Genomic DNA, 27,083 nt, shown 5'->3' with positions numbered 1-27,083 from the left:
GTTTATCTTGCTTTTCAGAATAATAGTCTATAATTTCTAGATCAACGAGCTTGACTCTGATACCTGGCAAACTTCTTTAATGGATCATTTAGGGAGGTAGTTCAATGACCATCTGGAAAGAGGCAGTAATTATAAAGAAGAATGAATGATTTCCTTTTTTATTTTCCCAGTGACTAAGCTACTAGGTTAGGTGAATGCTGTACATGGAGTTCACCTAAGTTTTATCCTTTGCACATATTTATCAGTGACTTGACTACAGGGTATAGATGGTGAACACACCAAATATGATGGTGATACCAAGCTGAGAGGGATTGATAACACCTTAGATGACAGTCCAGAAAGATCTTGAAAGGTTAAAACATGAGGCTAAACCTAATCAGATGAAATTGAATTGGAATTCATGCATGGTCCTACACTTGGCTTAAACAAATCGATTTCAACTATCACAAGATGGAGGAGGCATGTATTGATAGTTTGTCTTGAAAAGACCTTGGCATTGTATTGGACTGCAAGCTTAACTAGGTCATAACTGGAGTGATTGCTCAGTTCTGGGCACCAATAAACTCCAGATCTTCCATAGGGGAGCAAGAAGAATATGAAGTGTGCTAAATCCATGCCATATCAGAAGGATTTACTGAAGGAACTGGATGTTTAACTTAAAGAATTAGAAAGCTCCAGAGACATAACTGTGCACATGAGGAAAGATGGTATAGTGTGTAGGATATCAGTCTTGGAGTGGGTGAGACCTGTACCTTAAAATCTTGCTTCATATACATACTACTCTGGTCAAATCACCTAATCTCACTGAGCTTTATTTTCCTCATCTGTAAAATGACAGGGTTAGACTCAATAACTTCTAAAGTCTCTTTCAGCTCTAGAAATAGAGGAATAACTCAAATCTCTTATAGAAGAGGGATGGGACTTCTTTCCCTTTGGCCTTAGAGAATAGAATGAGGAGCAAGGGATAAAAGCTGAAAAAGGACACATTGAGGACTGAGCACTAGAGCTCCCCCAAATGGAATAGGCCACTTGTGAAGAGCAATAGGGGTCCTTTCACTAACCAGCTTCTGGCAAAGGCTGGGTGGCCATTTGAAAACTGGTTGTTGTGTGAGGTTATTCTTTCTGAAGCATGGCCTCTGAAATTACTTCCACTTTAATGCAAGTTAAGAGCTTCTCTGAGGTACCACCTCACACCTCTCACACTGGCCAATATGACCAGAAAGGATAATGATCATTTTTGGAAGGGTTGTGAGAAATCTGGGACACTATTACACTGTTGGTGGAGCTGTGAACTCATCCAACCTTTCTGGAGAGCTATTTGGAACTCCTCCCAAAGGGCAACAAAAATGAGCATATACTTTGATACAGCAATACCACTACTGGGTCTATAGCCTGAAGAGATGATGAAAAAGGGCAAAAACATCACTTGTACAAAAATATTCATAGAAGCCATGTTTGTGGTGGCAAAGAACTGGAAATCAAGTAAATGTCTTTCAATTGGAGAATGGCTTACAAAGTAAAGACTACCAGATTGCTTTCTATGGGGAGGAGGGAAGTAAGATTGGGGAGAAATTGTAAAACTCAAATAAAATCTTTAATAAAAAAAGAAAGAAAGAAATTGCTTCCACTTTTAAAATTCTGTGATTTGAATTCTGTGATTAATCTGTTATTTTAACACTAAAAACACTCACATTAGCAAAGAACAGTCTGTGAGAACACTTAAAGCAGAGTTCTCACAGGCAACTTAAGAGCTATACTTTTTGATATTTAAAAGGTTTTTTTCCTTTACTTTGTCACTTATGTGGTTTCTCTGTTTCAGGTGGAGTGAATTAGCTAATTGATGTTATAAATATTTATCATTACAGCAATGCTGCTGTGTTTCCCTGAGGTTCCCAGTTTTCTCTTTCCAAAGCTATCTACCAGAACCAGCTGTGCTTGTTACACTGTGTAAACAGAGGAATCCCAGAACCCCTCTGAGAGGTTCCCTTCTGAACTCCAAACTGTGAGCATGTAGAGAGGAATAATAATAATAATAATAATATAATAATAACATATGTTGGAATAACAATAACATTTATGTAAGAAAGTCACTTTGGACTTTGGCTGAAGTCCTGACCTTGTGACCTCATGAAATGGCGATAACTGCCTTATACACTTCACTATTAGGAGACTCAAATGAGTTCATGGATGACATAAAAGTGTTTTGTAACATAGTGAAAGGGAAAGCTGGACCTTTTTCCCCCTAGCAGGAATGATGAACCCCAAGGATCCTTCTCCATTGTTTTCTAGGCATTTTGGAGGATTCTCGGAGCTGCTAAGACATTTGCCAGACAAAGCACCCAGGGAGTCTGATGAAATTGGAATTGGCTTGAGTTTATCCCCTATCAAAGCCAAGTCCTGATTGTGTGGGAGAGGATGGATGCCCTACCTAGTCCTGACCACAGTCTAATTGTAGGGAAGGGATCACAGAGTTGGACACAACTGAAAAATGACTGAAAAACAAAACAAGGGTAGAAAGATAGGTTGAAGCAATGTTCTGAAAGACTTTAAAAGCCAGAAGAAGTTATACCTTATCCAAGAGGCAATATGAAACTGTCATTGAGTAACCAACAGGAAAATCACTTTGGCAACTGTGTGAAGGATGACTTTGAGGCAGGGGGACCAATTTGGAGGCTACTGTAGTAGCCTAAGAAAGAGATGATGAGGGGTAGCTAGGTGGCATAGTGGATAGAGCACCTGCCCTGGAGTCAGGAATACCTGAGTTCAAATCCGGCCTCAGACACTTAATAATTTCCTAGCTATGTAACCTTGGGCAAGCCATTTAACCCCATTGCCTTGCAAAAAACATAAAAAAATAAAGAGATGATGAGATCCTGAATGAAGTGATGATTGTGTAAATAAAAGAAAGAACTGAGATCAGGGAGATATTTGTAGAGGTATCCAGGGCTGGCATCTGATTTGATGTATAGAGTAAGAGAAACTGAGGACTAGAGGGTAATGCCAATGTAATGAATCTGGGAGACTCGAAGCTTAGCAGTGACTTCTGTGGCAATAAGGACCTTTGTAAAGGGGTGGGTGGATTTGGGGGCAAGATAACTAACAATCTTCTGGGGCATTCATTTAGAAATGTCCAATAAACAGGTGGGAAAACAGTACTGAGAGTCTACAGATTGGACTAGATAAGACAATGTTAGGAATAACTAATGTAATTTGAAGATTGGCTCCTTTGATACAAAAGTTCATGAAAAGATCAAATGCCTCACCATTTATTCTCCTTTGTTTCCTTTTTTTCATGGAGATGAGATTCCTTTATTCTGGATTGCTTCTAAAAATCTAAGGGAAAAATAATAGTCAGTCTAGGGGATCAATGAGGTGTCATTGGGCACCTCTGTGACACTATCACCTTTAGCAAGTTCACCTAGAGTCCTATTTTCAAAAAGATAGACCCATTTTGGACAAAAATCTGTGCTGCTTTGCATATTTCTGGATAATCATTTGAGAAACTTCATCCTGATCTCAGTGGGGCCTTTTTCAGACTTGTCACAAGGAATCTTTCTTCAGTGAGTGATGATGCTCATGCTAGGTCCCTACCCAGTGCTAGGAGTAAAAAAATGACTTTTCAAGACTCAACACTTAGGAGAGACAAGGCCTATGTCAAGAGGTGGGTCTAATTGTTGGTGGAACTGTGAACTGATCCAACCTTTCTGAAGACCCATTTGGAATTATGCCCAAAAGCCAAAAAAAATGTACAGACCCTTTGATCCAGCAATACCACTACTGGGGTCTGTATCCTGAAGAGATCATGAAAAGGGGCAAAAATTCCACATGTACAAAAATATTCTTTTTTTTAAGTTTTTTGCAAGGCAAACAGGGTTAAGTGGCTTGCCCAAGGCCAGACAGCTAGGTAATTATTAAGTATCTGAGACCGGATTTGAACCCAGGTACTCCTGACTCCAGGGCCGGTGATTTATCTACCACGCCACCTAGCTTCCCCTCAAAAATATTCTTAGCAGCTCTGTTTATACTGACCATGAACCAGAAATTAAGGGGAAGCCCAACAATTGGGGAATGGCTAAATAAATTGTGGTATATGTATATGATGAAATACTATTTTTTTCTATAAGAAATCATGATGGACGGGATTTCAGAAAAGCCTGGAAGGGAATACATGAACTGATATTGAGATGGGCAGAACCAGAAGAACATAATCCTTAACAACAACATGGGGTTGGTGCTCAACCTTGACAGACATGCTCACTCCATCAGTGCAATAATCAGGGATAATTTTAGGGGATCTGTAATGGAGAATACCCTCTGTATCCAGAGAAAGACCTGTGGAGTTTAAATGAAGACCAAAGCTTATTATCTTCAATTTTTTTAATTATAAAGATTTTTATTTGTTTGAGTTTTAAAATTGTTCCCCTAATTTTACTTCCCTCCCCCTCCCCCCCACAGAAGGCAACTGGCCAGTCTTTACACTGTTTCCATGGTATACATTGATCCAAATTGAATATGATGAGAGAGAAATCATATCTTTAAGGAAGAAACAAAGTATAAGAGATAGCACGATATCAGGTCTTTTTTTCTAAATTAAAGGTAATAGTCCTTGGTCTTCGTTCAAACTCCACAGTTTTTCTCTGAATACAGATGGTATTCTCCATTGCAAATGGCCCCAAATTGTCCCTGATTATATGAGTGAGTCCATTAAGGTTCATCATTGCCCCCATGTTGCTGTTAGGGTGTACAGTGTTTCTCTGGTTCTGCTCATCTCACTCAGCATCAGTTCATGCAAATCCCTCCAGGCTTCACTGAATTCCCATCCCTCCTGGTTTCTAATAGAACAATAGTATTCCATGATATACATATACCAGTTTGCTAAGCCATTCCCCAATTGAAGGACATTTATTTGATTTCCAGTTCTTTGCCACCACAAACAGGGCTACTATGGATATTTTTGTACAAGTGATGTTTTTACTCTTTTTCATCATCTCTTCAGGGTATAGACCCAGTAGTTGTATTGTTGGATCAAAGGGTATGTACCTTTTTGTTTCCTTTTGGGACATAATTCCAAATTTCTCTCCAGAAAGGTTGGATGAGTTCACAGCTCCACCAATGTAACTCTTCCTGGTTTAGCTATCAGCACCATATTGGTGTCATAGGCAGAGTTCCGTCTTCCCCTATTTTTCCAAAGAGTTTATATAGAATTGGAACTAATTGTTCCTTAAATGTTAGGAGAATTCACTTTTGAATCCATCAGGCCTTGGAGATTTATTCTAAGGGAGTTCAATGATGGCTTGTTGAATTTCTTTTTCTGAGATAGGGTTGTTTAGGTATTTAATGTCCTTTTCATTTAACCTGGGCAACTTATATTTTTTTAAATGTTGGTCCATTTCACTTAGATTGTCAAATTTATTGGCATAGAATTGGGCAAAATAATTCTGATTTATTACTTTAATTTCCTCCTCATTGGTGGTGAGTTCACCTTTTTCATTTATGGTACTAGCAATTTTGTTATCTTTTTTTTTAAATCAAATTGACCAGAGGTTTATCAATTTTATTGTTTTTTCATAAAACCTACTCTTGACTTTATGTATTAATTCAATAGATTTTTGCTTTTCCTTTTATTAATTTCTCCTTTAATTTTTCAAATTTCTAATTTGGTATTTAATTGGGGTTTTTTAATTTTTTCTTTCTCTAATTTTAGTTGCATATTTAGTTCATCGATTTCCTCTTTCTCTTAATTTATTCATGTAATTTCTGAAATATACAGAGAACTGAGTCATATTATTTTTTTAGAAAAAAGCCATTCCCCAGTTGACAAATGGTCAAAGGATATGCAAAGGCAATTTACAGATGAGGAGATCAAAGCAATCCATAGTCATATGAAAAATTGCTCTTAGTCATTAATTATTAGAGAAATGCAAATTAAAGCTTCTCTGAGGTACCACCTCATACCTCTCAGACTGGCCAGTATGACCAGAAAGGATAATGATCATTGTTGGAAGGGTTGTGGGAAATCTGGGACATTATTACACTGTTGGTGGAGCTGTAAACTCATCCAAGCTTTCTGGAGAGAAATTTGGAACTATGCCCAAAGGGCAACAAAAATGTGCTTACCCTTTGATCCAGCAATACCACTACTGGGTCTATACCCTGAAGAGATGATGAAAAAGGGTGAAATCATCACTTGTACAAAAATATTCATAGCAGCCCTGTTTGTGGTGGCAAAGAATTAGAAATCAAGTAAATGTCCTTCAATTGGGGAATGGCTTAGCAAACTGTGTATGTCATGGAACACTATTGTTCTAATAGAAACCAGGAGGGATGGGAATTCAGGGAAGCCTGGAGGGATTTGCTTGAACTGATGCAAAGTGAGATGAGCAGAACCAGAAAAAACACTGTATACCCCCCAACAGCAACATGGGGGTGATGATCGACCTTGATGGACTTGCTCATTCCATCAGTGCAACAGTCAGGGACAAGTCAAGGACTCTGGTGCTACTGCTTGAATATCTGTCAAGCAAGGCCAATTTTATAATCTATAATTAGAGGTCAAGTGAGAAGCCCATGTGTGTTATTTATTAGCATTGAATTGTATGGGACCATAAGGCACCCACAGGAGCAGTAGGACTTTTGGTTCTTTAAAGAATGTAGCAGCATTTGTGATTTCCTTAGTACAGAGAAGTACATGGTAGGTGAGGCAGCCCCTGATGCTTTTGCAGGTGGTCTTTGGGGATGGCTATGAGAAAAACCCCAACCCCATTACTAAATGCTGAACCTTTGACACACCTGGCTAGGGTAGCTCTTGGTCATCCAAACATGCTATTTATTTCCTAACTTCAGTTTGAAGCCACTTTAGTGTAGATCCCTCTAGGAAAACTAGATGAGGCCGCAGTGCTGGGCCTCAAGTCAGAAAAATCCGAGTTCAAATTTGACTTTCACTTATTAGTTATGTCATCCCGGACAATTTGCTTAGCCTTCGTTTGCCTCAGTTTTTTCATCTACAAAATGGGGATTAATTATAACACTGTGAGGTTCAAATGTGATAATATTTGTAAAGTACTTTGCAAACTTTAAAATGCTCTACAAATCCTAGTAGTAGTAGTTATCCTCATGGTCATTGTGTGGTCTTGTGTCATCCTTTGTCATCCTCATCGTCCAGAGCATGTTAAGTTGCTGGTATTGGGGCATTTGCCTACTGTATAATGGCAACTTCTTCACTCACAGGTTTATGAGGATCAAATGAGATAACATAGAAAATACTTCGTACAGTACCTGGCCCATAGTAGATACTATAGAAATGTTTGTTCCCTTTCTTAATATGTCTTCTTTTATGTTAAGAATAAAAAAAAACTGGCAAGTTTCTCATTTGACCTGGCCGAAATCAACTCCATTAAAAACTTGCTCTGAGAAATGCAAATTAAAGCATCTCTGAGGTACCACCTCACACCTCCCAGACTGGCCAATATGACCAGAAAGGACAATGATCAATGTTGGAAGGGACGTGGGAAATCTGGGACACTATTACATTGTTAGTGGAGCTGTGAACTCATCCAACCTTTCTGCAGAGCAGTTTGGACCTATGCCCAAAGGGCAACAAAATTATGCATACCCTTTGATCCAGCAATACCACTACTGGGTCTATACTTTTCTGGAGAGCAATTTGGATTAAGACCAAAGTGCCACAAAAATGTGCATCCCCTTTGATCCAGCAATACTACTACTGGGTCAATACCCTGAAGAGATCATGAAAAAGGGTAAAAACATCACTTGCCCAAAAATATTCATAGGAGCCCTGATTGTGATGGCAAAAAACAAACAAACTGGAAATTAACTGAATGTCCATCATTTGGGGTATGGCTGAACAAATTGTGGTTCATGTATGTTATGGAACACTATTGTTCTACTAGAAAGCAGGAGGGATGGGAATTCAGGGAAGCCTGGAAGGATTTTCATGAACTGATGCTTAGCGAGATTGAGCAGAACCAGAACATAATACATCCTAACAGCAATGTGGGGGTGATGATCAACCTTGATGGACTTGCTCCTTCCATCAGGGCTACAATCAGGCACAATTTTGGGGTATCTGTGATGGAGAATACCATCTGTATCCTGAGAAAGAATTGTGGAGTTTGAACAAAGACCAAAGACTATTACCTTCAATTTAAAAAAAAAAATTATCTTATGTAATTTTGCTATCTCTTATACTTCATTGTTTTCCCTTAAGGATATGATTTCTCTGTCATCACTTTCAACTTACATCAGTGTATACCATGGAAACAATATAAAGACTACCAGACTGCATTCTGGGGGTGGGGTGGGGGGAGGGAAGTGAGATTAGGGGGGAAATTGTAAAATTCAAAATAAAAGAATAAATCTCCTTTAAAAAAACTTGTTCTTAAACCAAGGAAACTTTTTTTCTGCCAAGGGCCATTTGGATATTTATAACATCATTTGAGGGCCATGCAAAATTCTCAAATTAAAAATTAGCTTGCTATATTTCTCCTAGATTTATTGAATTTCGAATGCCGCCTGCAGTTGCCTTGGTAGCACCAGGTCAAATGATTTCCTGGGTCTTCTGCAGCAACAGGTTGGACTTTCCCTGCCCCTTCTTAAACATAAAGACTGATCTAAACCACTGTATCCACTTCCACAATCACTGAGTCTTGTCCATTTTATGATTCTTTCTCTCATTTGAAGAGATTTACAGCTAACCCCAAAATATTAAAAGACTCAGAAGAAGGTCTCTGTTGCATCGGGCAAATTAAAAAATCTAGGCAAGATTTGTCTAGGCTGAGACATCAGGGAAAGGTTGCGATCTCTACTGTCAGAGTACCCACCCTGATCAGTTACAAGTATAAAAATTGAGGAGCATAATATAGTGGAAAGAGAGCTGACCTTGGCATCAGCAGAACTGAATTCCAGTCCCCACTTGACCATGAGCTAATATTTGTGAACTTGAACAAGTTGCTGAGACTCTTTGAGCCTCTGCCTTTTTTTATTCCCTAAAAGGAGGGGTTTGGATCAAATAATCTCTGTAGACATTTCTGGTGCTTGAACTCCTTGTTGCTTCAGAACTTCCAGGATGATAGGATTCAGCACTGCTAGGTTATGTACCCAAGCCAGGTTTGGACTCTGCCCTTGTCCTTTCCCAGTTGAAACCCTCAGTTGTTTGACCCAGCTTTATTACTTCTCTCACCTCCACAACTTCACTTGGCTCTTTTCCCTTTGACTGCAATTGTGTAGGACAGCCACAATTAGCAGTATCCTCAGGACTTTTGGCCTGTGACACGCACAGGTTCTCAGGGCTAATGTGCACTTGGGATGAAATACCGCACTCAGACTTAGTAGAGTCAACCTTTGTATATTAACTATTCAGAAAGTTAAGATAAAAAGCTTGGAAATTTCCCCCCTGATATTTTAGCTTGTTCTCCTTGGTTCACCCAGTTTCCCATTAAAAGAAGTTATTCAGTTTGCATCTTAATGCAAAGAGTAACTTTAATCCCTTAAATTGGTTGGTCAATCCTATTAAGCTATTTGTAGCTATGGGTCTGGTCAGATTCTGGGTACAATCAGATAGGGCTCATTTGGCAGCTCTCTCTACTTTCTGTATATTAAGGGTAAGTCTCTAATAGCCTGTCTCATTATATTTCAAGAGGTGGTTTTTGTTAAGACCTTCTATTAAGGAAAGAACTACCTTGTAAGATAGCAGTGTACAATTAAATTGCTTCCTTCTCCACCTTCCCTATCCCCCCACCCCACAAAACACCATCAAACTTCTTTTTCAGCTTGTAGCTTTAATTGCCTCGGATAGGAGACTTTTTTAATTGCAGTCACACCAGAGGAGAGAATTAGCTCTAAGCTCTTGGTTTTCAGTTCAATTGCAGTTGGATTTTTGGTGTGAAATAAAATTTTTAATGATACCTTTTGTTTTATATCACCTACATTTTCTTTTTCCCCCCATTGATATTTTATTTAATTTTTCCTATTGCATGTTATAAAAGTTTTTTGACATTCATCTACATGCATATGCATATTTATAAGTTACGTAATTTCCTTCTACCCTCCCTTCCACCCCTCTTCCTCAATGGTTGAACAGTCTGGTGAACATTGTACATATACACTTGTGTTTAACATATTTACAAATTAGGCATTTTCTATATGAGGAATTGGGACTAAGGAAAAAGAAAGGATGAGATAGGAAAGAAAAACATAAGAGAAAAATTTAAAAAGTGAACATAGTGTTCATTCAGATTCTGTATTTTTTTTCCTTTGTTTTGTTTTACTTGCTCTGGTTATGGATACCATTGTCCACAACAGGTCTCCCAGGGTTGTACTAGTTCTCTGAACTGCTGAGAGGAGCTGCATTCATTAAGGTTGATCAATTCACAGTTTTGTTGTTAATGGTATACCATGTTCTCTTGGTTCTACTCTCTTCACTCAGCATCAGTCTTTTCCCAGTTGATAGGCATCCCTTTAATTTCTAATTCTTTGCCAGCACATAAAGAGCTGCTATGAATATTTTGGACCATGTGGGACTTTTCCCATTTTTATGATTTATTCTGTATATAGTCTTTGTATTGATATTGCTGGGTCAAAAAGTATGATCAGTTTTATTGCTTTTTGGGAATAGTTCCATATTGTACTCCAGAATGGTTGAATCAGTTCACAATTCCACCAACAGTGCATTAATGTCCCAATCCCCCAGCAACCTCTCCAGCATTGATCATTTTCCCTTTTAGTCATCTTAGCCAGTCTAATAGGTATAAAGGTTGTTTTAATTTGGATAGTTGTTTTAATTTGCATTTCTCAAATCAGTAATCATTTGAAGCATTTTTCATATGATTATATATAGGGCTTTTTTTTAGGTTTTTGCAGGGCAAATGGAGTTAAGTGATTTGCCCAAGGTCACACAGCTAGGCAATTATTAATTGTTTGAGGTCGGATTTGAACTGAGATACTCCTGACTCCAGGGCCAGTGCTCTATCCACTGTACCACCTAGCTGCCCCCGATTATATATAGCTTTAATTTCTTCATTTGAAAACTACCTATTCATATCCTTTGACCATATATCAATTGGGAAATGACTTGTAACTTTATAAATTGATACAATTCTCTATACATTTTAGAAATGAGACCTTTATAAGAACTCCTAGCTGTGAAAATTGTTTCCCAGTTTTCTGTTTTCCTTCTAATCTTGACAGCATTGGTTTCATTAGTGCAAATAATTTAATATAGTCAAAACCATCCATTTTGCAATTTATAACATACTTTATTAGAGTATTTCTTGATCAATTAATCGATCTAAGGTATCATCCTTTATGTCTAAATCCTATACCTATTTTGACTTTATTTTGGTATAGGATGTGAGATGTGAGTCTGTGCCTAGTTTTGGCCATATCATTTTCCAGTTTTCCCAACAATTTTTGTCAAATAGTGAGTTTTTCTCCCAGAAACTAATGTCTTTGGGTTTGTTAAACAGTAGATTACTGTAGTCATTTACTATTGCTTCTTTCTTTCTTTCTTTCTTTCTTTCTTTCTTTCTTTCTTTCTTTCTTCCTTCCTTCCTTCCTTCCTTCCTTCCTTCCTTTCCTTCCTTCCTTCCTTCCTTCCTTCCTTCCTTCCTTCCTTCCTTCCTTCCTTCCTTTCTTTCTTTCTTTCTTTCTTTCTTTCTTTCTTTCTTTCTTTCTTTCTTTCTTCTTTTTGTTTTTGCAAGGTAAAAGTGATTTGCCCAAGGTCACACAGCAGATTTGAACTCAGGCAGTCTTGACTCCAGGGTCGGTGCTCTATCCATTGTGCCACCTAGCTGCCCCTACTATTGTTTCTTTTGAACCTATCCTAATCCACTATCCATTCCTCTATTTCTGATACTAGACAGTTTTGATCACTGCCACTTTATAGTACAATTTTAGTTCTAGTAGAGCAAGGCCACCTTCCTTTACATTTTTTCATCAGTTCCCTTGATGTTCTTTACCTTTTGTTGCTCCATATGAATTTTGTTACTATTTTTTCTAGCTTGGTAAAATAGTTATTTGATAGTTTGTTTGGTATGGCACTAAATAAGTAATTTAATTTGGGTAGAATTGTCATTTTTACTATATTAGTTCAACCTAACCATGAGTAATTGACATTTTTCCATTTGTTTAGATTTGACTTTGTGTGAGAATTGCTTTGTAATTGTATCACCTACATTTTCAAATGTATTCCTTCCTCCTCTCCTTCTCAGAGAGTAATCTCTTTTAAGCAGAAAGAAAAAAAAATGTTCAGCAAGATTAACCAGCACTTTGAAAAAGCTTAACACTATACATAGTATTCCATACTCCTAGTCCTTTACTTCTGCAAAGGAAGGAGGGGAAGATGGTGTAGATGACTTCTCATATCTCTTCTTTGGGGCCAAGCTTGATCATTATAATTTTGCATTTTCAGTTTCAATTATTGTTGCTGTGTTTTCCGTTTACATGGTTATAGTTATTGAATTTTTTTTGGTTCTATTTACTTTATTCTGAAGTCTTTATATTTATCATTTCACATTCATGGGTTCAACTCTGACCTCAGACACTTATTAGCTGTGTGTCCCTGGGCAAATGACTTCACTCTTTTTGCCTCGGTTCTTCAATTGTAAAATGAGTTGGAGAAGGAAATGGCAAACCACTCTAGTCTATCTGCCAAGAAAACCCCAAATGGGGTCATGAAGAGTTAGACATAACTGAAACGATTGAACAACCACAAATCAATGAGTACCAGATTTATTTCTTTGCCACCACAAAAAGTCTATTGTAAATATTTTGATATGTATGAGGACTTTCTTTCTATCCTTGAACTTGGTGTTCTACCTAGAAATGAACTCTTTGGATCCAAGCATATAGATGTTTTAGTCACTTTCTTCACCTAATTCCAAATTATTGCAGGTGGTTTTTAACAACCTATCTAAAGTTTCTCAGCAAAGTCCCCCTCCCCACTTAAGCTTTAGGTCATCCTAGATAAGTATAAGTAGTCCCATAATCCCTAAAGGGAAGAAGCTCACCTGAATTCCTCACCTGGAAAGCTCTAAAATTCTCAAACTCTCAAATTCATTTTCTCTTTCAGGTTAAAATTAAATTGCCAGGTATCAAGTCTTCTGACATCACTTTGGATATCCATGAAAAAGTTCTTGATCTTCGAACCCCCAAGCAGTAAGTTAAACAGCAGTTGGAATAGTGTATACTGTCAGTTTTGTGTATATAGTCAATATGTTTTTATTTTAAAATGTATAGTGATTTTGCTTTGGCATCTAAAGAGAGAGACCATACCTGTACTATGCCAAGGCATCTCACTGGAAAAATGAACATTTTAGTTACTCAGATATCTATTTAGTTTATATAATGCCACCTAGCTGCCCCTTGGGTTTTCTTCTTAAAACAAAACATTCTTTATAGAATAAAAGCTAAAGAAAATTTCACTTTCAACATGAGCAATAGATTTGAAAAGGTACATGTGTACATTTATGCCCACTGGTTTATTTTGATTCACTGTTATGAATCATCTTAATATATAAACTAAATTACAATCCTTACACCAAGACAATTTTACAGATCACATAAATGTTTTTCCTGGGGCAGGAATGTTTGCTGTTGAGCCACTGCCCATAGAGGGAGCTCTTTCTCTTAGTCTGTAACTTCTTGAGTATTCAAAGTCTTACAGAAAAGGTCAACTTTAGGAACTCCCAGATATACAATCTATATTTCCAATGAGAAAGATATCATTAGTTACATCTGCATATATGATTGAAGAGAGAACTAATTTTCAAGTGTTTTCTTTAAAGTAATACTCAATTTAAGCATTCAACAATACTTATACTTTTTTAAAAATAGTATTTTTTTAGAAATTCTTTTAGAATTTAGAAAATAGAATTTTTGTAGAAATTCTAAATTGAGAAATTGAGAAAGCCTCTAGAAAAGATCATCTATCTACATTGTTTAGAAATACTCTGTTTCCTAGCTATGTGGCCTTGGGCAAGTCACTTAAATCCATTTGCCTTGCAAAAAAACCTAAAAAAAAAAGAAATTCTGTTTTTATCAGAGAAGACTGAATAATAATAATAAGTACTAAACATTTAGAGTCTTCCATATGCCATATCCATGCATAATTCAGATGTAGAACACTATGACAGAATGATGACTGTCTCATCACCCACATGGTGGTCAAAATGCTCAGTGCTGGACAGCTGAGCATTAACTGCAAACAAATCCAGAAATCTTTCAGGGAGTATTTTTTTTTGTTCAGTGCTGAATCAGAAGAGCCAGCATCAAGAAAATATAACCACTTTCATTAGTCTGGTATTGTAATTAAGTCAAAACTGAGTCTCAATCATTAGCCCTCTGGTGAGGACTCAGGCTGCAGTGACACAGAACCTTTTGGACTTTCAACTTTGACCTAATGGGCCTGTTGAGCACTGGCCAATAAGTTGAGTCATTCATTCTATTCCTATGCTACTGTGAGAGCTAATGGGCAAAGAAATGTATTCTAGTACATATCCAGCACTTGTAATGGACAAGACCCTGAATTTGTTTCTGAAAAATGTAGATGTACATGCCATATTCCCAGATGTGTACAATGCAAAGTAGTGTGTCAGAGGAAAGGAGAGATTTGAGACAAAATGCTCCAGGAAACCTTGAGTAGGGAGAGAGTCCTCCTGTGACTGAAAGGTATTTCAAAAGAGATGGAAGCTGAGCTTCATCTTGCAGGAAGATAAGGTTTGGATGAAGGAGTGAATTCTAGCTTGGGAATAAATACACAGAAGTAGGAGACAGCATATCTGGTTTGGGGTGTGGCTCATGGTCCAGATTGACTAAGGAGTAAGCCTGGAAAAGTAGACTGGAACCAAGTTGTGAAAAGCTTTAAATGTCAGTTTGAGATATTTGCATTTTATCCTAGGGTGGCACCATAGTGCTTAAAGCACCAGGCTTGGAGTCAGGAAGACTCTTCTTCCTGAGTTCAAATCCAGCCTCAGATGCTTAACAGCTCTGTGACCCTTAACACTGTTTGCCTCAGTTTCCTCAACTCATAAAATGAGCTGAAGAAGAAAATGGCAAACCATTCTAATATCTTTGCCAAGAAAATCTGAAATGGGGTCAGAAAGAGAAGGAGATAAAGAGAGGTAGGGGTAAAGACAGTCACAGAGCTGCCTAGGCCAGAGAAAGAGGTTGGGCAAAGTCAAGTTTGAGTGAGAGACGTGTGTGTGTGTGTGTGTGTGTGTGTGTGTGTGTGTGTGTGTGTGTGAGAGAGAGAGAGAGAGAGTTAAAGAGAGAAAAAAAGGGCAGGCAGCCATGAGACTTGGCTTAGTCTGACCACATGGCATGGGGGAAGCCCATGGTGCTCCACATGGCTTAAGAAAGAGCAGGAGAAAAATCCATCCTGCTGGATAGAAGTTGGAGTCAAACAGGAAGAAGAGCCCAGAGGGGGTAGTACATCCTGTTAAGTACCCTTCTGTAGTAGGCTGGACAAGGGATGGCACTTGGGAAGTGGTCTTGCAACTTGAGCCAGATATCTTCCAATGGCAAGCTACACGCTGGTCCTTCCTGTCCCAAGATGCCTGACTCCCAAGTTCAACATTTCATTTCCTGTCATGCCAGCATCTATGGCTAAGATTAGGTGAAGGGGAAAATAGGAGACAGGATACAAACAACAGGGATCAGTTTACATCTCAGGAGCAAACAACCTTCAACAGTTAACAGCACTGAAAATATTTTAACAGCATTGAAAAATTACAGATTTTGTTTCTGCTACATTCATAATTCTCTGCATCAATGGGAGGAAAGTAAAGCCAGAACAGGGGTTATTGACTAGAAAGCCTGGAATTGAGGGACTGGAAGGTCAATGAAAAAACTGACGTTTGGATGGTTCCTAGAGTTATCCTTTTCACATCATGGGGAGAAAGGGCATGGTGCCCCCCATGATCTGGAAAATCTGCAAAAATTTTTGACCCTCCCTTAATAGCAGAGGCTAACACCAGAGATTTTTTTCCCTTGGTTATAGATCTTTAATTTGTGAGTTGCATGAACAAGAAACTTACAAGTCTATTGTGACATGGATTTTCATGAAAATTAAATAAAAAGGTATATGAAGGTCAAAGTTTGTTTTAATAACTCCCTCATTTTGGGAGATTCTCATTTTTTTCTAATTTTAGAAAAATTTTTTTTATTTTGAGTTTTACAATTTCCCCCCCAATCTTGCTTCCCTCCACCCAACCCCCACAGAAGGCAGTTTGTTAGTCTTTACATCATTCCAATAGTATGCATTGATCTAAGCAGAAAGTGATGAGAGAGAAATGATAGCATTAAGGAAGAAACATATAGTATGAGATATAGCAGAATTATATAATAAGACAACATTTTTTTTAATTGAAGGTCTTTTGTCTTTGTCCAAGCTTCACAATTCTTTCTCAGGATAAAGATGGTATTCTCCATTTCAGATATCCCAAAATTGTGTCTGATTGTTGCCCTGTTGGTATGAGCAAGTCCATTGAGGTTGATCATCACCCCCAGGTTGCTGTTAGGGTATACAGTGTCCTTATGGTTCTGCTTATCTCTCTCAGCATCAGTTCATGCAAACCCTTCCAGGCTTCCCTGAATTCCCATCCCTCCTGGTTTCTAATAGAACAACAGTGTTCCATCACATACATATAGCACAGTTTGTTAAGCCATTCCCCAATTGATAGATATTCCCTCAGTTTCCATTTCTTTGCATCCACAAACAGAGCTGCTATGAATATTTTTGTAAAGGTGATTTTTTTTTCATAATCTCTTCAGGGTATAGACCCAGTAATGGTATATCAAAGGGGATGCACATTTCTGTTGACCTTTGGACATAGTTCCAAATTGCTTTCCAGAAAGGTTGGATGAGTTCACCACTCCAACAACAATGTATTAGTGTCCCAGATTTCCCACAACCCTTCCAACAATGATCATTGTCCTTTCTGGTCATATTGGCCAGTATGAGAGGTGTGAGGTGGTACCTCAGAGATGTTTAAATTTGCATTTTTCTAAAAAATTAGTGATTTAGAGCAATTTTTCATGTGACTATGGATTGCTTTGATTTCCTCATCTGTAAATTGCCTTTGCATATCCTTTGACCATTTGTCAATTGGGGAATGCCTTGCCTTTTTTTTTTGAATTTCACTCAGTTCTCTGTATATTTTAGAGATGAGTCCTTTGTCAGCAACACTAGTCAAAAAAATTGTTTCTCTATTGATTACATTTCCTTTGATCTTGGTTACAGTGGTTTTGTCTATGCAAAAGCTTTTTAATTTAATGTAATCAAAATTATCAAGTTTATTTTTAGTGATATTCTCCATCTCTTCCTTGGTCATACACTGCTTCCCTTTTCATAGATCTGACAGGTAAACTAGTTCTTGATCTTTTGGTTTGCTTACAGTATTGTTTTTTAATGTCTAAATCCTGTATCCATCTTGATCTTACCTTGGTATAGGATATGAGGTGTTGGTCTAATCCAATTTTCTTCCATGCTAACTTCAATTTTTCCAACAGTTTTTATCCAAGAGAGAGCTTTTATCCCAATCGCTGGACTCTTTGGGTTTATCAAACAGCAGATTACTATAATAGTTTCCTGTTATTGCACCTAGTCTATTCCATTGGTCTACCACTCTATTTCTTAGCCAATACCAGACAATTTTGATGATTGATGCTTTATAATATAATTTTAGATCTGGTAGGCCTAAGCCACCTTCTTTTGCACTTTTTTTCCCATTAAATCCCTGGAGATTCTCAACTTTTTATTTCTCCATATGAATTTACTTACAATTTTTTCTAACTCATTAAAGTAATTTTTTGGAATTTTGACTGGTAGGGCACTAAACAAGTAGTTTAATTTTGGTAGAATTGTCATTTTTATTATATTAGCTTGATCTGTCCATGAGCAGTTGATGTTTGCCCAATTATTTAAATATGATCTAATTTGTGTGACAAGTGTTTTATGATTGTTTTCAAAAAGTTTCTGAGTCTGCCTTGACAGGTAGGCTCCCAGGTATTTTATATTGTCTGAAGTTACTTTGAATGGGATTTCTCTTTCTAGCTCTTCCTGCTGTATCTTGCTAGTCATATATAGAAAAGTTGAGGATTTATGAGGGTTTATTTTATACCCTGCAACTTTGCTAAAGTTGCTAATTGTTTCTAGTAGGTTTTGGATGATTTTTTGGGATTCTCTAGGTAGACCATCATGTCATCTGCAAAGAGTGAGAGCTTTGTCTCTTCCTTCCCATTTCTAATTCCTTAAATTTCTTTTTCTTCTCTAATTGCGGAAGCTAACATTTCCAATAAGATATTGAATAGTAATGGTGATAGTGGATATCCTTGTTTCACCCCTGATCTTATTGGGGTGAAATGGGGAATGCCTTTAGCCTTTCCCCATTGAATATAATGCTTGTTGATGGTTTCAGATAGATATTGCTTATTATTCTAAGGAACAGTCCATTTATTCCTTCAGTCTCCACTGTTTTAGTAGGAATGGGTGCTGTATTTTGTCAAAAGCTTTTTCACCATCTGTTGATGTGATCATATAATTTCTGATACATTTGTTGTTGATATAATTGAGTATACTAACAGTTTTCCTAATATTGACCCAACCCTGCATCCCTGGGATGAATCCTACTTGATCAAAATGTATTATCCTAGTGATAACTTATTGTAATCATTTTGCTAAGATTTTATTTGAGATTTTTGCATCTATATTCATCAGGAAGATAGATCTATAATTTTCTTTCTCTGTTTTAACTCTTCCTGGTTTAGGTATCAGTACCATATAGGTGTCGTAGAAAGAGTTAGGCAGAGTTCCATCTTCCCCTATTTTTCCAAAGAGTTTATATAGCATTGGAACCAATTGTTCCTCAAATTTTTGGTAGAATTCACTTGTGAATTCATCAGACCTGCGAGATTTTTTCTTAGGGAGTGCAATGATGACTTGTCGAATTTCTTTTTCTGAGATAGGTTTGTTTAGATATTTAATCTCCTCTTCATTTAACCTGGGCAACTTATATTTTTGTAAATATTGGTCCATTTCACTTAGATTGTCAAATTTATTGGCATAGATTTGGGCAAAATAATTCCAAATTATTACTTTAATTTCCTCCTCATTGGTGGTGAGTTCACCTTTTTCATTTATGATACTAGCAATTTGGTTTTCTTCTTTCTTTAAATCAAATTGACCAGAGGTTTATCAATTATATTGTTTTTTTCATAAAATCAACTCTTGGTTTTATTTATTAGTTCAATAGTTTTCTTGTTTTTGATTTTATTAATTTCTCCTTTAATTTTTAGAATTTCTAATTTGGCATTTAACTTTGGGCTTTTAATTTGTTTCTTCTCTTAATTTTTTAGTTGTACATTTAGTTCATTGATTTCCTCATTCTCTAATTTATTCATGTAAGCATTTAAAGATATATATCCCCTGACACCTGCCTTGGCTGTATCCCATAGGTTTTGGTATGTTGTTTCATTATAATCATTATCTAGGATAAAATAATTAATTCTTTCTATAATTTGTTGTTTGATCCACTCATTCTTTAAAATGAGGTTATTCAGTTTCCAATTAGTTTTGGTTCTATATCCCCCTAGCCCAATATTGCATATGATTTTTTTGCATTATGATCTGAGAAAGATGTATTCACTATTTCTACCTTTCTGAATTTGATTATTAGGGTTTTATGCCCTAGTACATGGTCAATTTTTGTGTAAGTTCCATGTGCTACAGAAAAGAAAGTATATTCCTTTCTATCCCCATTCAGTTTCCTCCATAGGTCTATCATGTCTAGGTTTTCTAACAATCTATTTACCTCCTTAACTTCCTTCTTGTTTATTTTATAGTTAGATTTATCTAAATCTGAGAGGGGGAGGTTGGGGTCTCCCACTAGTAGAGTTTTTCTGTCTATGTCTTCCTGTAACTTCTTCAACTTCTCCTCTAAGAATTGGAGATATATATTTAGTATTGAAATTACTTTGTTGTGTATGGTACCTTTTAGGAGGATGTAGTTTCCTTCCTTATCTCTTTTAATGAGATCTATTTTTTGCAGCTGCTTTGTCTGAGATAAGGATTGCCACCCCTGCTTTTTTCACTTCAGCTGAAGCAAAATATATTTTGCTCCAACCTAGTAGTACCTTTATTCTATATGTATCTCTCTGCTTCAGATGAGTTTCTTATAAGTAGCATATTGTGGGATTCTGGGTTTTAAGCCATTCTCCTATTTGCTTTTAAAGGAGAGTTCATTCCATTCACATTCAAAGTTATAATTACTAACTCTTTATTATCCTCCATGTTATCTTTCCTCTATTTATATTTTTCCCCTTTTTTCCCTTTATCTGTATTCTCCAGTGTTTTGTTTCTGAATACCAAGACCTTCAGTGTGTTTGCCCTCCTATATCCAAGCCCCCTCCCCCTTTTTCCCCTTTCCCTTTCCCCCTTCTTCCTTCCCTTTCTTCTGATGATTTCCCCTTTCCTCCCCCTCCCCTTTTAACACTTTAAAGGTAAGATAAGTTTCTTAGTTCAACTTAGTATATATATATTAACTTTAAGCCAATCTGATGAGAGTAAGATTCAAGTGCTTCTCACCTCCTCCCTTCTTGCCCTCTCTTGCAGTAAGTCCCTTGTACCTCTTATTGTAATGAAATTTACCCCATCCAGTGTCCTCCATCCTCCCATCTCTTTATTGTCCTCCTTTTCAAGGAGATATAATTTTTAAATCATTCTATCTGAATCACAGAAAGGTCATGAGTGTCCATCACTTCTGTTTCTTTTTCTTTTATCAGGGCTTTACAGTATTTGGGTTAAGTATTTGGTTCTGGGTTCTGTGCTGTCTGCAGCTTCCACAAAACTCCCCCCCCCAAAAATTCCCATTTAATTTCTTATGCCAACCCAAGATTTTGAAACCAGACTAAGAAAGTTAGTGTGGAAGGGATAACTATAAAGTTTACAAAGTGCTTTAGAGACATTGTTTTTTAAGAATCTCACAATGGTCTTATGTGGGTACAGTTATTATTCCCCTTACTTTACAGATGCAGAAACTAGATCTTTAGAGAGATTGTGAGTGACACAACTGTTAAGCATTGAGGTGGGATTTCATCCTTGATCTTCCTGATGAAGGAAGATGAAGCCTCTCAAAGGACAAAGCAGATTTATGAGGAGTGGGGTGAAGGACAGCTGGGTAGTTAGAGGATGGTGATAAGTTAGGGAAGTTTCAGAGTTGAAGATCTTAGAGGGAGAACAGCTTCGCTTAATCCATGCTAAAACTGTAACCCTAACTGACTCCTGTGAGTGGTTGAAGTACAATGAAAGTAGAGATCTTGGCAGTTAAAGAGTGTTCAAACAGTCACCCACATGAATGATTATGGGATTAAGTGCTTAATCATAAGGGCAAGAGGCTGGGTGGAAAGGAAAGCCAAGAACTGAATTCTTGAGGAACTGAGGAAAGGAAGTCAGAACCAAAGGGTGGTAGATGACAGCAGCACAAATTTAATCAGGGTAAAATGACTGGATGGCATGAACTCAACAGACGAGAGTTTGCTAACTGATGAGAAGCAGATGGAGGTCTGAAAGCCCTATCCTTATTGGTATGGTGATATAAGAGAAGTGGCCAGAATTTAAGAAGGGTGATAAGGTTGCTTATAGAAGAAAGAGAGCTAGCATGAAGGGGAATTTAACAATAGGGATTCCACAGGGTCTATTTACAGAATCCAGTGGTAGCAAAGGATAGAGATTGGTATTGTTATGAATGGCTGAAAAATACTTAGTCCAGGCTAGGTGGTGCAGTGGATAGAGCACTGGCCCTGGAGTCAGGAGTACCTGAGTTCAAATCTGGCCTCAGGCACTTAATAATTACCTGTGTGGCCTTGGGCAAGCCAAAAAAAAGAAAAAGAAAGAATACTTAGTCCAGAGTGATTAAAATGGTTTTTATTAAGATGTCTTAACAAAATGGCACACCTCTCTCATGGTAGGAAAGAGGGGTGGGGAAACCCCAAAATACAAGCTCTTTTATGTAGTTTGAAAGACTTTGTCCTGCCCCTTCATGCCAACCATAGACTGAGGTCACAAATCTAATTGATACATTGGTTCCTATACATTTCCCCACCCTGCTCATTATACTAATGAGCAAGAACAGATAGATCTCCTTGAGCATGTGCAAAGGAAAAGGTCAAGACTCAAGGTTACTCTTGACTTGCTAAGGACTAGTTTCTTCTAATCTTGGGTTTGCCATTTTTGGAATGGGATTAGGACTCTTCCAATTTTGTGATTAGCTGGGGCCATTCCCCCTTTGTAATGGATTTTCACACCCTGTGAAGACCAACAATGCCTTCATTCCTCTCAACTCCTCCCTTTTCTAATAACAACTTGGTCTTCACACTTCACCAGCAATGTCTTCCTCAAATTAATTCACAATCCTCATCCTTGATAGGACTACTGACTTTTTCTATCAGTATTTTTATCTCTTCATTATTAGAGACATACACCTGTACTAATTTACTGATAGAATTTTGTACTGTTTGAGTTGTTAACTGGATCATACACAGTAGTCACACCAGGGTAACAGGATTATCCCACTCAGGGTCAATAGTAAGATACCCAGTCACTGTTTCCACCATGAACCAGTAAACCAATTCATCCAAGAGGTACTAAAGGGGCTTGTCCAGTTTTTTGTGTGGAACATGTGCCAATTTTCTGATATCCCTGGTTATCTCCTTTACCACCTGCCCCTTTCTCATCTATCTTTAGACAACAATTTGATAAATTCAGTTTACCACAGACTCCTCCTTCAACCAACAGGTAGTCTAATACCAATTTATGTTGAATGATCGCCTCTCTTGTTAGCATGGCTTGGTCAGCCAGTAAGTTCAAGGCCTTAGCTGTGTGACTGGTAATTTTTCCACTAAAGCTCAGAGTCTTATTAATCTATTTAAGATAACTACTGGGGTTCCATAGCCCCAACTCCCATCCTGTGTCCAGGTAGTAGGACCTTAAGTCTAGATAACTCCCTGACCAACTCTTTGGACAATTGAGTGTAGGCATTAGTCCTACAAATCCAATAATGTCCTTCTAGTGCTAGTTGGTCTTCCAGGAATATGGTTTCCAACAAATAGATAATACTGTTCCTCTTTACTTCCAAGGGGCCCTCTTAAATAGGCCATATAATCATCATGATAATAGTACAATTCCAAAGTTGCTGTACCTCCTTCTACTGGCAAGTTTTTATACCAATGTCTTTAGAAAGGTCTTCCTGGCTCTAAATTTGATCAAAATAAATTCCTTGATTGTGTGCCATTGGACCAACCCCAAGAATAGCTAATATACCTAGTGATGTTTCTCAGATTATTTTTCTTACAAATGACCATTTCAGCACTTTCCTTGCAAGCATATACTAACTCATTATCACAGTTTACCTTAACAAATGCCCCAGTTTGCGTATCTTTACAAGGGATCTAGGTACCATCATTAATCTCACATGAGTCTAAGGCCACCTGTCTCTAAATTGTACAGTCCAGAATATATGTACCCTGCTTCTAAACATGTCCAGACATTTGCTGCTACCCAGGAAAATATCCTGGCCAGACTGGTATAAGCAATAGTCACCCTGAACTGACTTAGTCATATACCACTGGTGTTTCTCTCCTCTGGCCAGAATCCTGTGCCATAGTGTACCTCTGACCAGGGACTGAGAGTCTAGGCTGGATCTAAGGGGTACTGCCACCCAAGGCCAATTCTCAAACTGCTGTGAATTATGACAAGTCCAATAGCCACACCAAAAGACTGGGCTTTGACTTATGTCAGCCAGATTTTCCTCCCACCTTTACTAATACCCCATTGTCTAAATCTGAGATAGGACTCTCCTTAGATAGGATATATAGACTCAGGTAGGATAATCATGCCACGCAATAATTTCTTTTGTCCTCCCAATGGAGAACATCTTCACCCTGCTTCTCCTCCTTTCCATAAGGAGAAGGGCATAATTAAGTAGGGGTGTCACACTTACAGAGTCAAGGGAAAGTTACAGAGAAACAATGTACAATCTGTCCCAGATTTCCCACAGCCCTTCCAATAATACCATTATCCTTTCTGGTCTGTTGGCCAGTCTGAGAGGTGTGAGGTGGTACCTCAGAAAAGTTTTAATTTGCATTTCTCTAATAAGTAATGATTTACAGCGATTTTTCATTTGACTGTGGATTGCTTTTACCTCCTCATCTGTAAATTGTCTTTGCATATCCTTTTACGATTTGTCAACTGGGGAATGTCTTTTTTAAAAAAAAATATGACTCAGTTCTCCGTATATTTTAGAAATGAGTCCTTTGTCAGAAACATTAGTTGTAAAGATTGTTTCCCAGTTTACTACATTTCTTTTGATCTTGGTTACAGTGCTTTTGTCTGTGCAAAAGGTTTTTAATTTAGGGTAATCAAAATCATCTCTGCCTTAGTCATAAACTGCTCCCCTTTCCATAGATCTGACAGGTAAACTAGTCCTTGATCTTCTAATTTGCTTATAGTATTGTTTTTTATGTCTGAATCCTGTATCTTATCTCGGTATAGGGTGTGAGGTGTTGGTCTAATCTAAGTTTCTTCCATACTAACTTCCAATTTTTCCCAGCAGTTTTTATCAAAGAGAGTTTTTATCCCAATAGCTGGACTCTTTGGGTTTATCAAACAGCAGATTATACTTCATTTTTTTAAGGGTTTTTTTTTGCATGGAAATGGGGTTAAGTGGCTTGCCCAAGGCCACACAGCTAGATAATTATTATTAAATGCTGAGGCTAGAATTGAACTCAGGTCCTCCTGAATCCAGGGCTGGTGCTCTATCCACTGTGCCACCTAGCCACTCCTATACTTCACTTTTTTCTATTTTATTTTTTTATTTATTCTTCTTTTGTGTAAATAATGTTTTTATACATTTTTTATACATTGCTAAAATATTCTTAAGAGTAAACATAATAACCCCTCCCCGCCAAAAAATAGAGACCCACCTGAGCAATCAAGGGAAGAGAAAAAAATTAAAATTAAAAAATTAATAATAATAATTGTAGGTATGACCAGGTGATGCAGTGGATGGAGCCCTGGCCCTGGAGCCAGGAGCACCCGAGCCCAAATCTGGCCCCATACACCCATCAATCACCCAGCTGTGTAACCCCATGAAAACCACCCCAACCCCATTGCCGTGCAAAAACCAAACAAAAAAAAGACCCAAAATAAAATGAAATAGTAATAATAATAATAATAATAACAGTAGGGGCGGCTGGGTGGCAGACAGAGCAATGGCCCTTGAGCCAGGAGAACCTGGGTCCAAATTCGGCCTCAGACACCCAACAATCACCCAGCTGTGAGGCCCCAGGCAGGCTACCCAGCCCCATTTTCCCTGCAATCTCTCCCCCCCCCCCCCCGCCAAAAATAATAATAATAAATGTGCTTTAGTCTGTGTTGCAACACCACCAGCTCTGTCATGGGTGGATCACATTCTTTAGGATAAGTCCATCACAAAAGTTACTTCCATATTTTTCCACCGTTGCCATTGCTGATCACAACTCCCTCCATTCATACTTTTCCACTACCATGTACTATATTTTCTCTCTCCTTTCATTCTGTCTCTGCTGTAGGGTAGCTGAGTGGCACAGCAGACAGATCCCTGGTCCTGGGGTCAAGAGGCCCCGAGCCCCCATACCACCCCTTAGGCCCAGCATCTACCCCGCCCTGTGGTCCCGGATAGGCCATCTAATCCTAGCCCCTTGTAAGAAGTAAAAAAGAAAATGTGTTATATCTGACCACTCTTCCCCCCATGGTCCAGGTCCATCCTCTCCTCCATCACTCAAATCCCGCACCTTCCCCCTGTCCCCCTTCACTCCTTCTTACTCCAGATGTCTATACCCCATTGAGTATATATGGTGTTCCCTCTCCTAGCTGCCTCTGATGAGAGCGAAGATTCCCTCATTCCCCCTTGCCTTCCCCCCTTTCATATCATTGCAATAGCTCATTGTAATAAAGAAAAATCTTATTATATGAAATATCTTAGCCTATTCCTCCTCTCCTTTTTCTTTCTCCTATTACATTTCCCTTTTATCTAGTGACTCATTTTTTTTTTTAGTTTTTGCTAGGCAATGGGGTTAAGTGGCTTGCCCAAGGCCACACGGCTAGGTAATTATTAAGTGTCTGAGGCCAGATTTGAATTCAGGTACTCCTGACTCCAGGGCCGGTGCTCTCTTCACTGCGCCACCTAGCCGCCCCCCATATTGACTCAATTTTTATACCACATTATATCTTCAAATTCAACTTTCTCCTGTGCTTCATCTATAAAAACTCCTTCTACCGGCTCTATTAAATGAGAAGGTTCATATGAGTATTATCAGTCATTTTTCTATACAGGAATTCATGTAGTTCATCATCATTAAGTCCCTCATATTTTCCCCTTCTCCACTCTCTATGCTTCACCTGAGTCCTGTATTTGAAGATCAAACCTTCTGTTCAGCTCTGGCTATTCCAACAGGAACATTTAAAATTCCCCTTGTTCAGGAGGGATGGGATTTCAGGGAAGGTTGGAGGGATTTGCATGAACTGATGCTGAGTGAGATGAGCAGAACCAGAAAAACACTGTATATCCTAACAGCAACATGGGAGTGATGATCAACCTTGAAGGACTCACTCATTCCATCAGTGCAACAATCAGGAGCAATTTTGGGCTGTCTGCAAAGGAGAGTGCCATCTGTATCCAGATAAGGAGCTGTGGAGTTTGAACAAAGTTCAAAGACTATTCCCTTTAATTTAGAAAAAAGCAGATATCTTATTGTCTGATCATGTTACCTCTTAGATTTCTTGTCTCTTCTCTAAGGATATGATTTCTCTCTCATCACACCCAGTTTGGATCAAGGTACAACATGGAAACAAAGTAAAGACTGACAGATTGCTTTCTGTTGGGGGGGAGGGAAGTAAGATGGGGGGGCATTGTAAAACTCAAATAATATCTTTAATAAAAATTAATAAAAAAAGAAAAAAGAAATTGGTTCATTGTAAGTCCATCTTTTTCCCTGGAAGAGGAATGTTCAGTTTTGTTGGGTAGTTGATTCTA

At 38.0% G+C, this 27,083-nt stretch overlaps 1 protein-coding gene across 1 annotated transcript in view; it reads left to right on the top strand.

Moving 5' to 3' along the window:
* The window catches only part of DNAAF6 (dynein axonemal assembly factor 6), a 66,183-nt gene that overhangs the window by 30,245 nt on the left and 8,855 nt on the right, over nucleotides 1–27,083 (top strand). Inside the window, exon 5 of the mRNA XM_074201147.1 lies at nucleotides 13,088–13,173. Coding sequence (XP_074057248.1) covers nucleotides 13,088–13,173 — 86 coding nt within the window. The remainder of the gene's footprint in view (nucleotides 1–13,087; nucleotides 13,174–27,083) is intronic.

Source organism: Macrotis lagotis, chromosome X (genome assembly GCF_037893015.1).
Source record: "Macrotis lagotis isolate mMagLag1 chromosome X, bilby.v1.9.chrom.fasta, whole genome shotgun sequence".
NCBI lineage: Eukaryota > Metazoa > Chordata > Mammalia > Peramelemorphia > Peramelidae > Macrotis > Macrotis lagotis.
The sequence above is the reverse complement of the archived record's forward strand: the minus strand, read 5'-3'. Positions and strand labels throughout refer to the sequence as shown.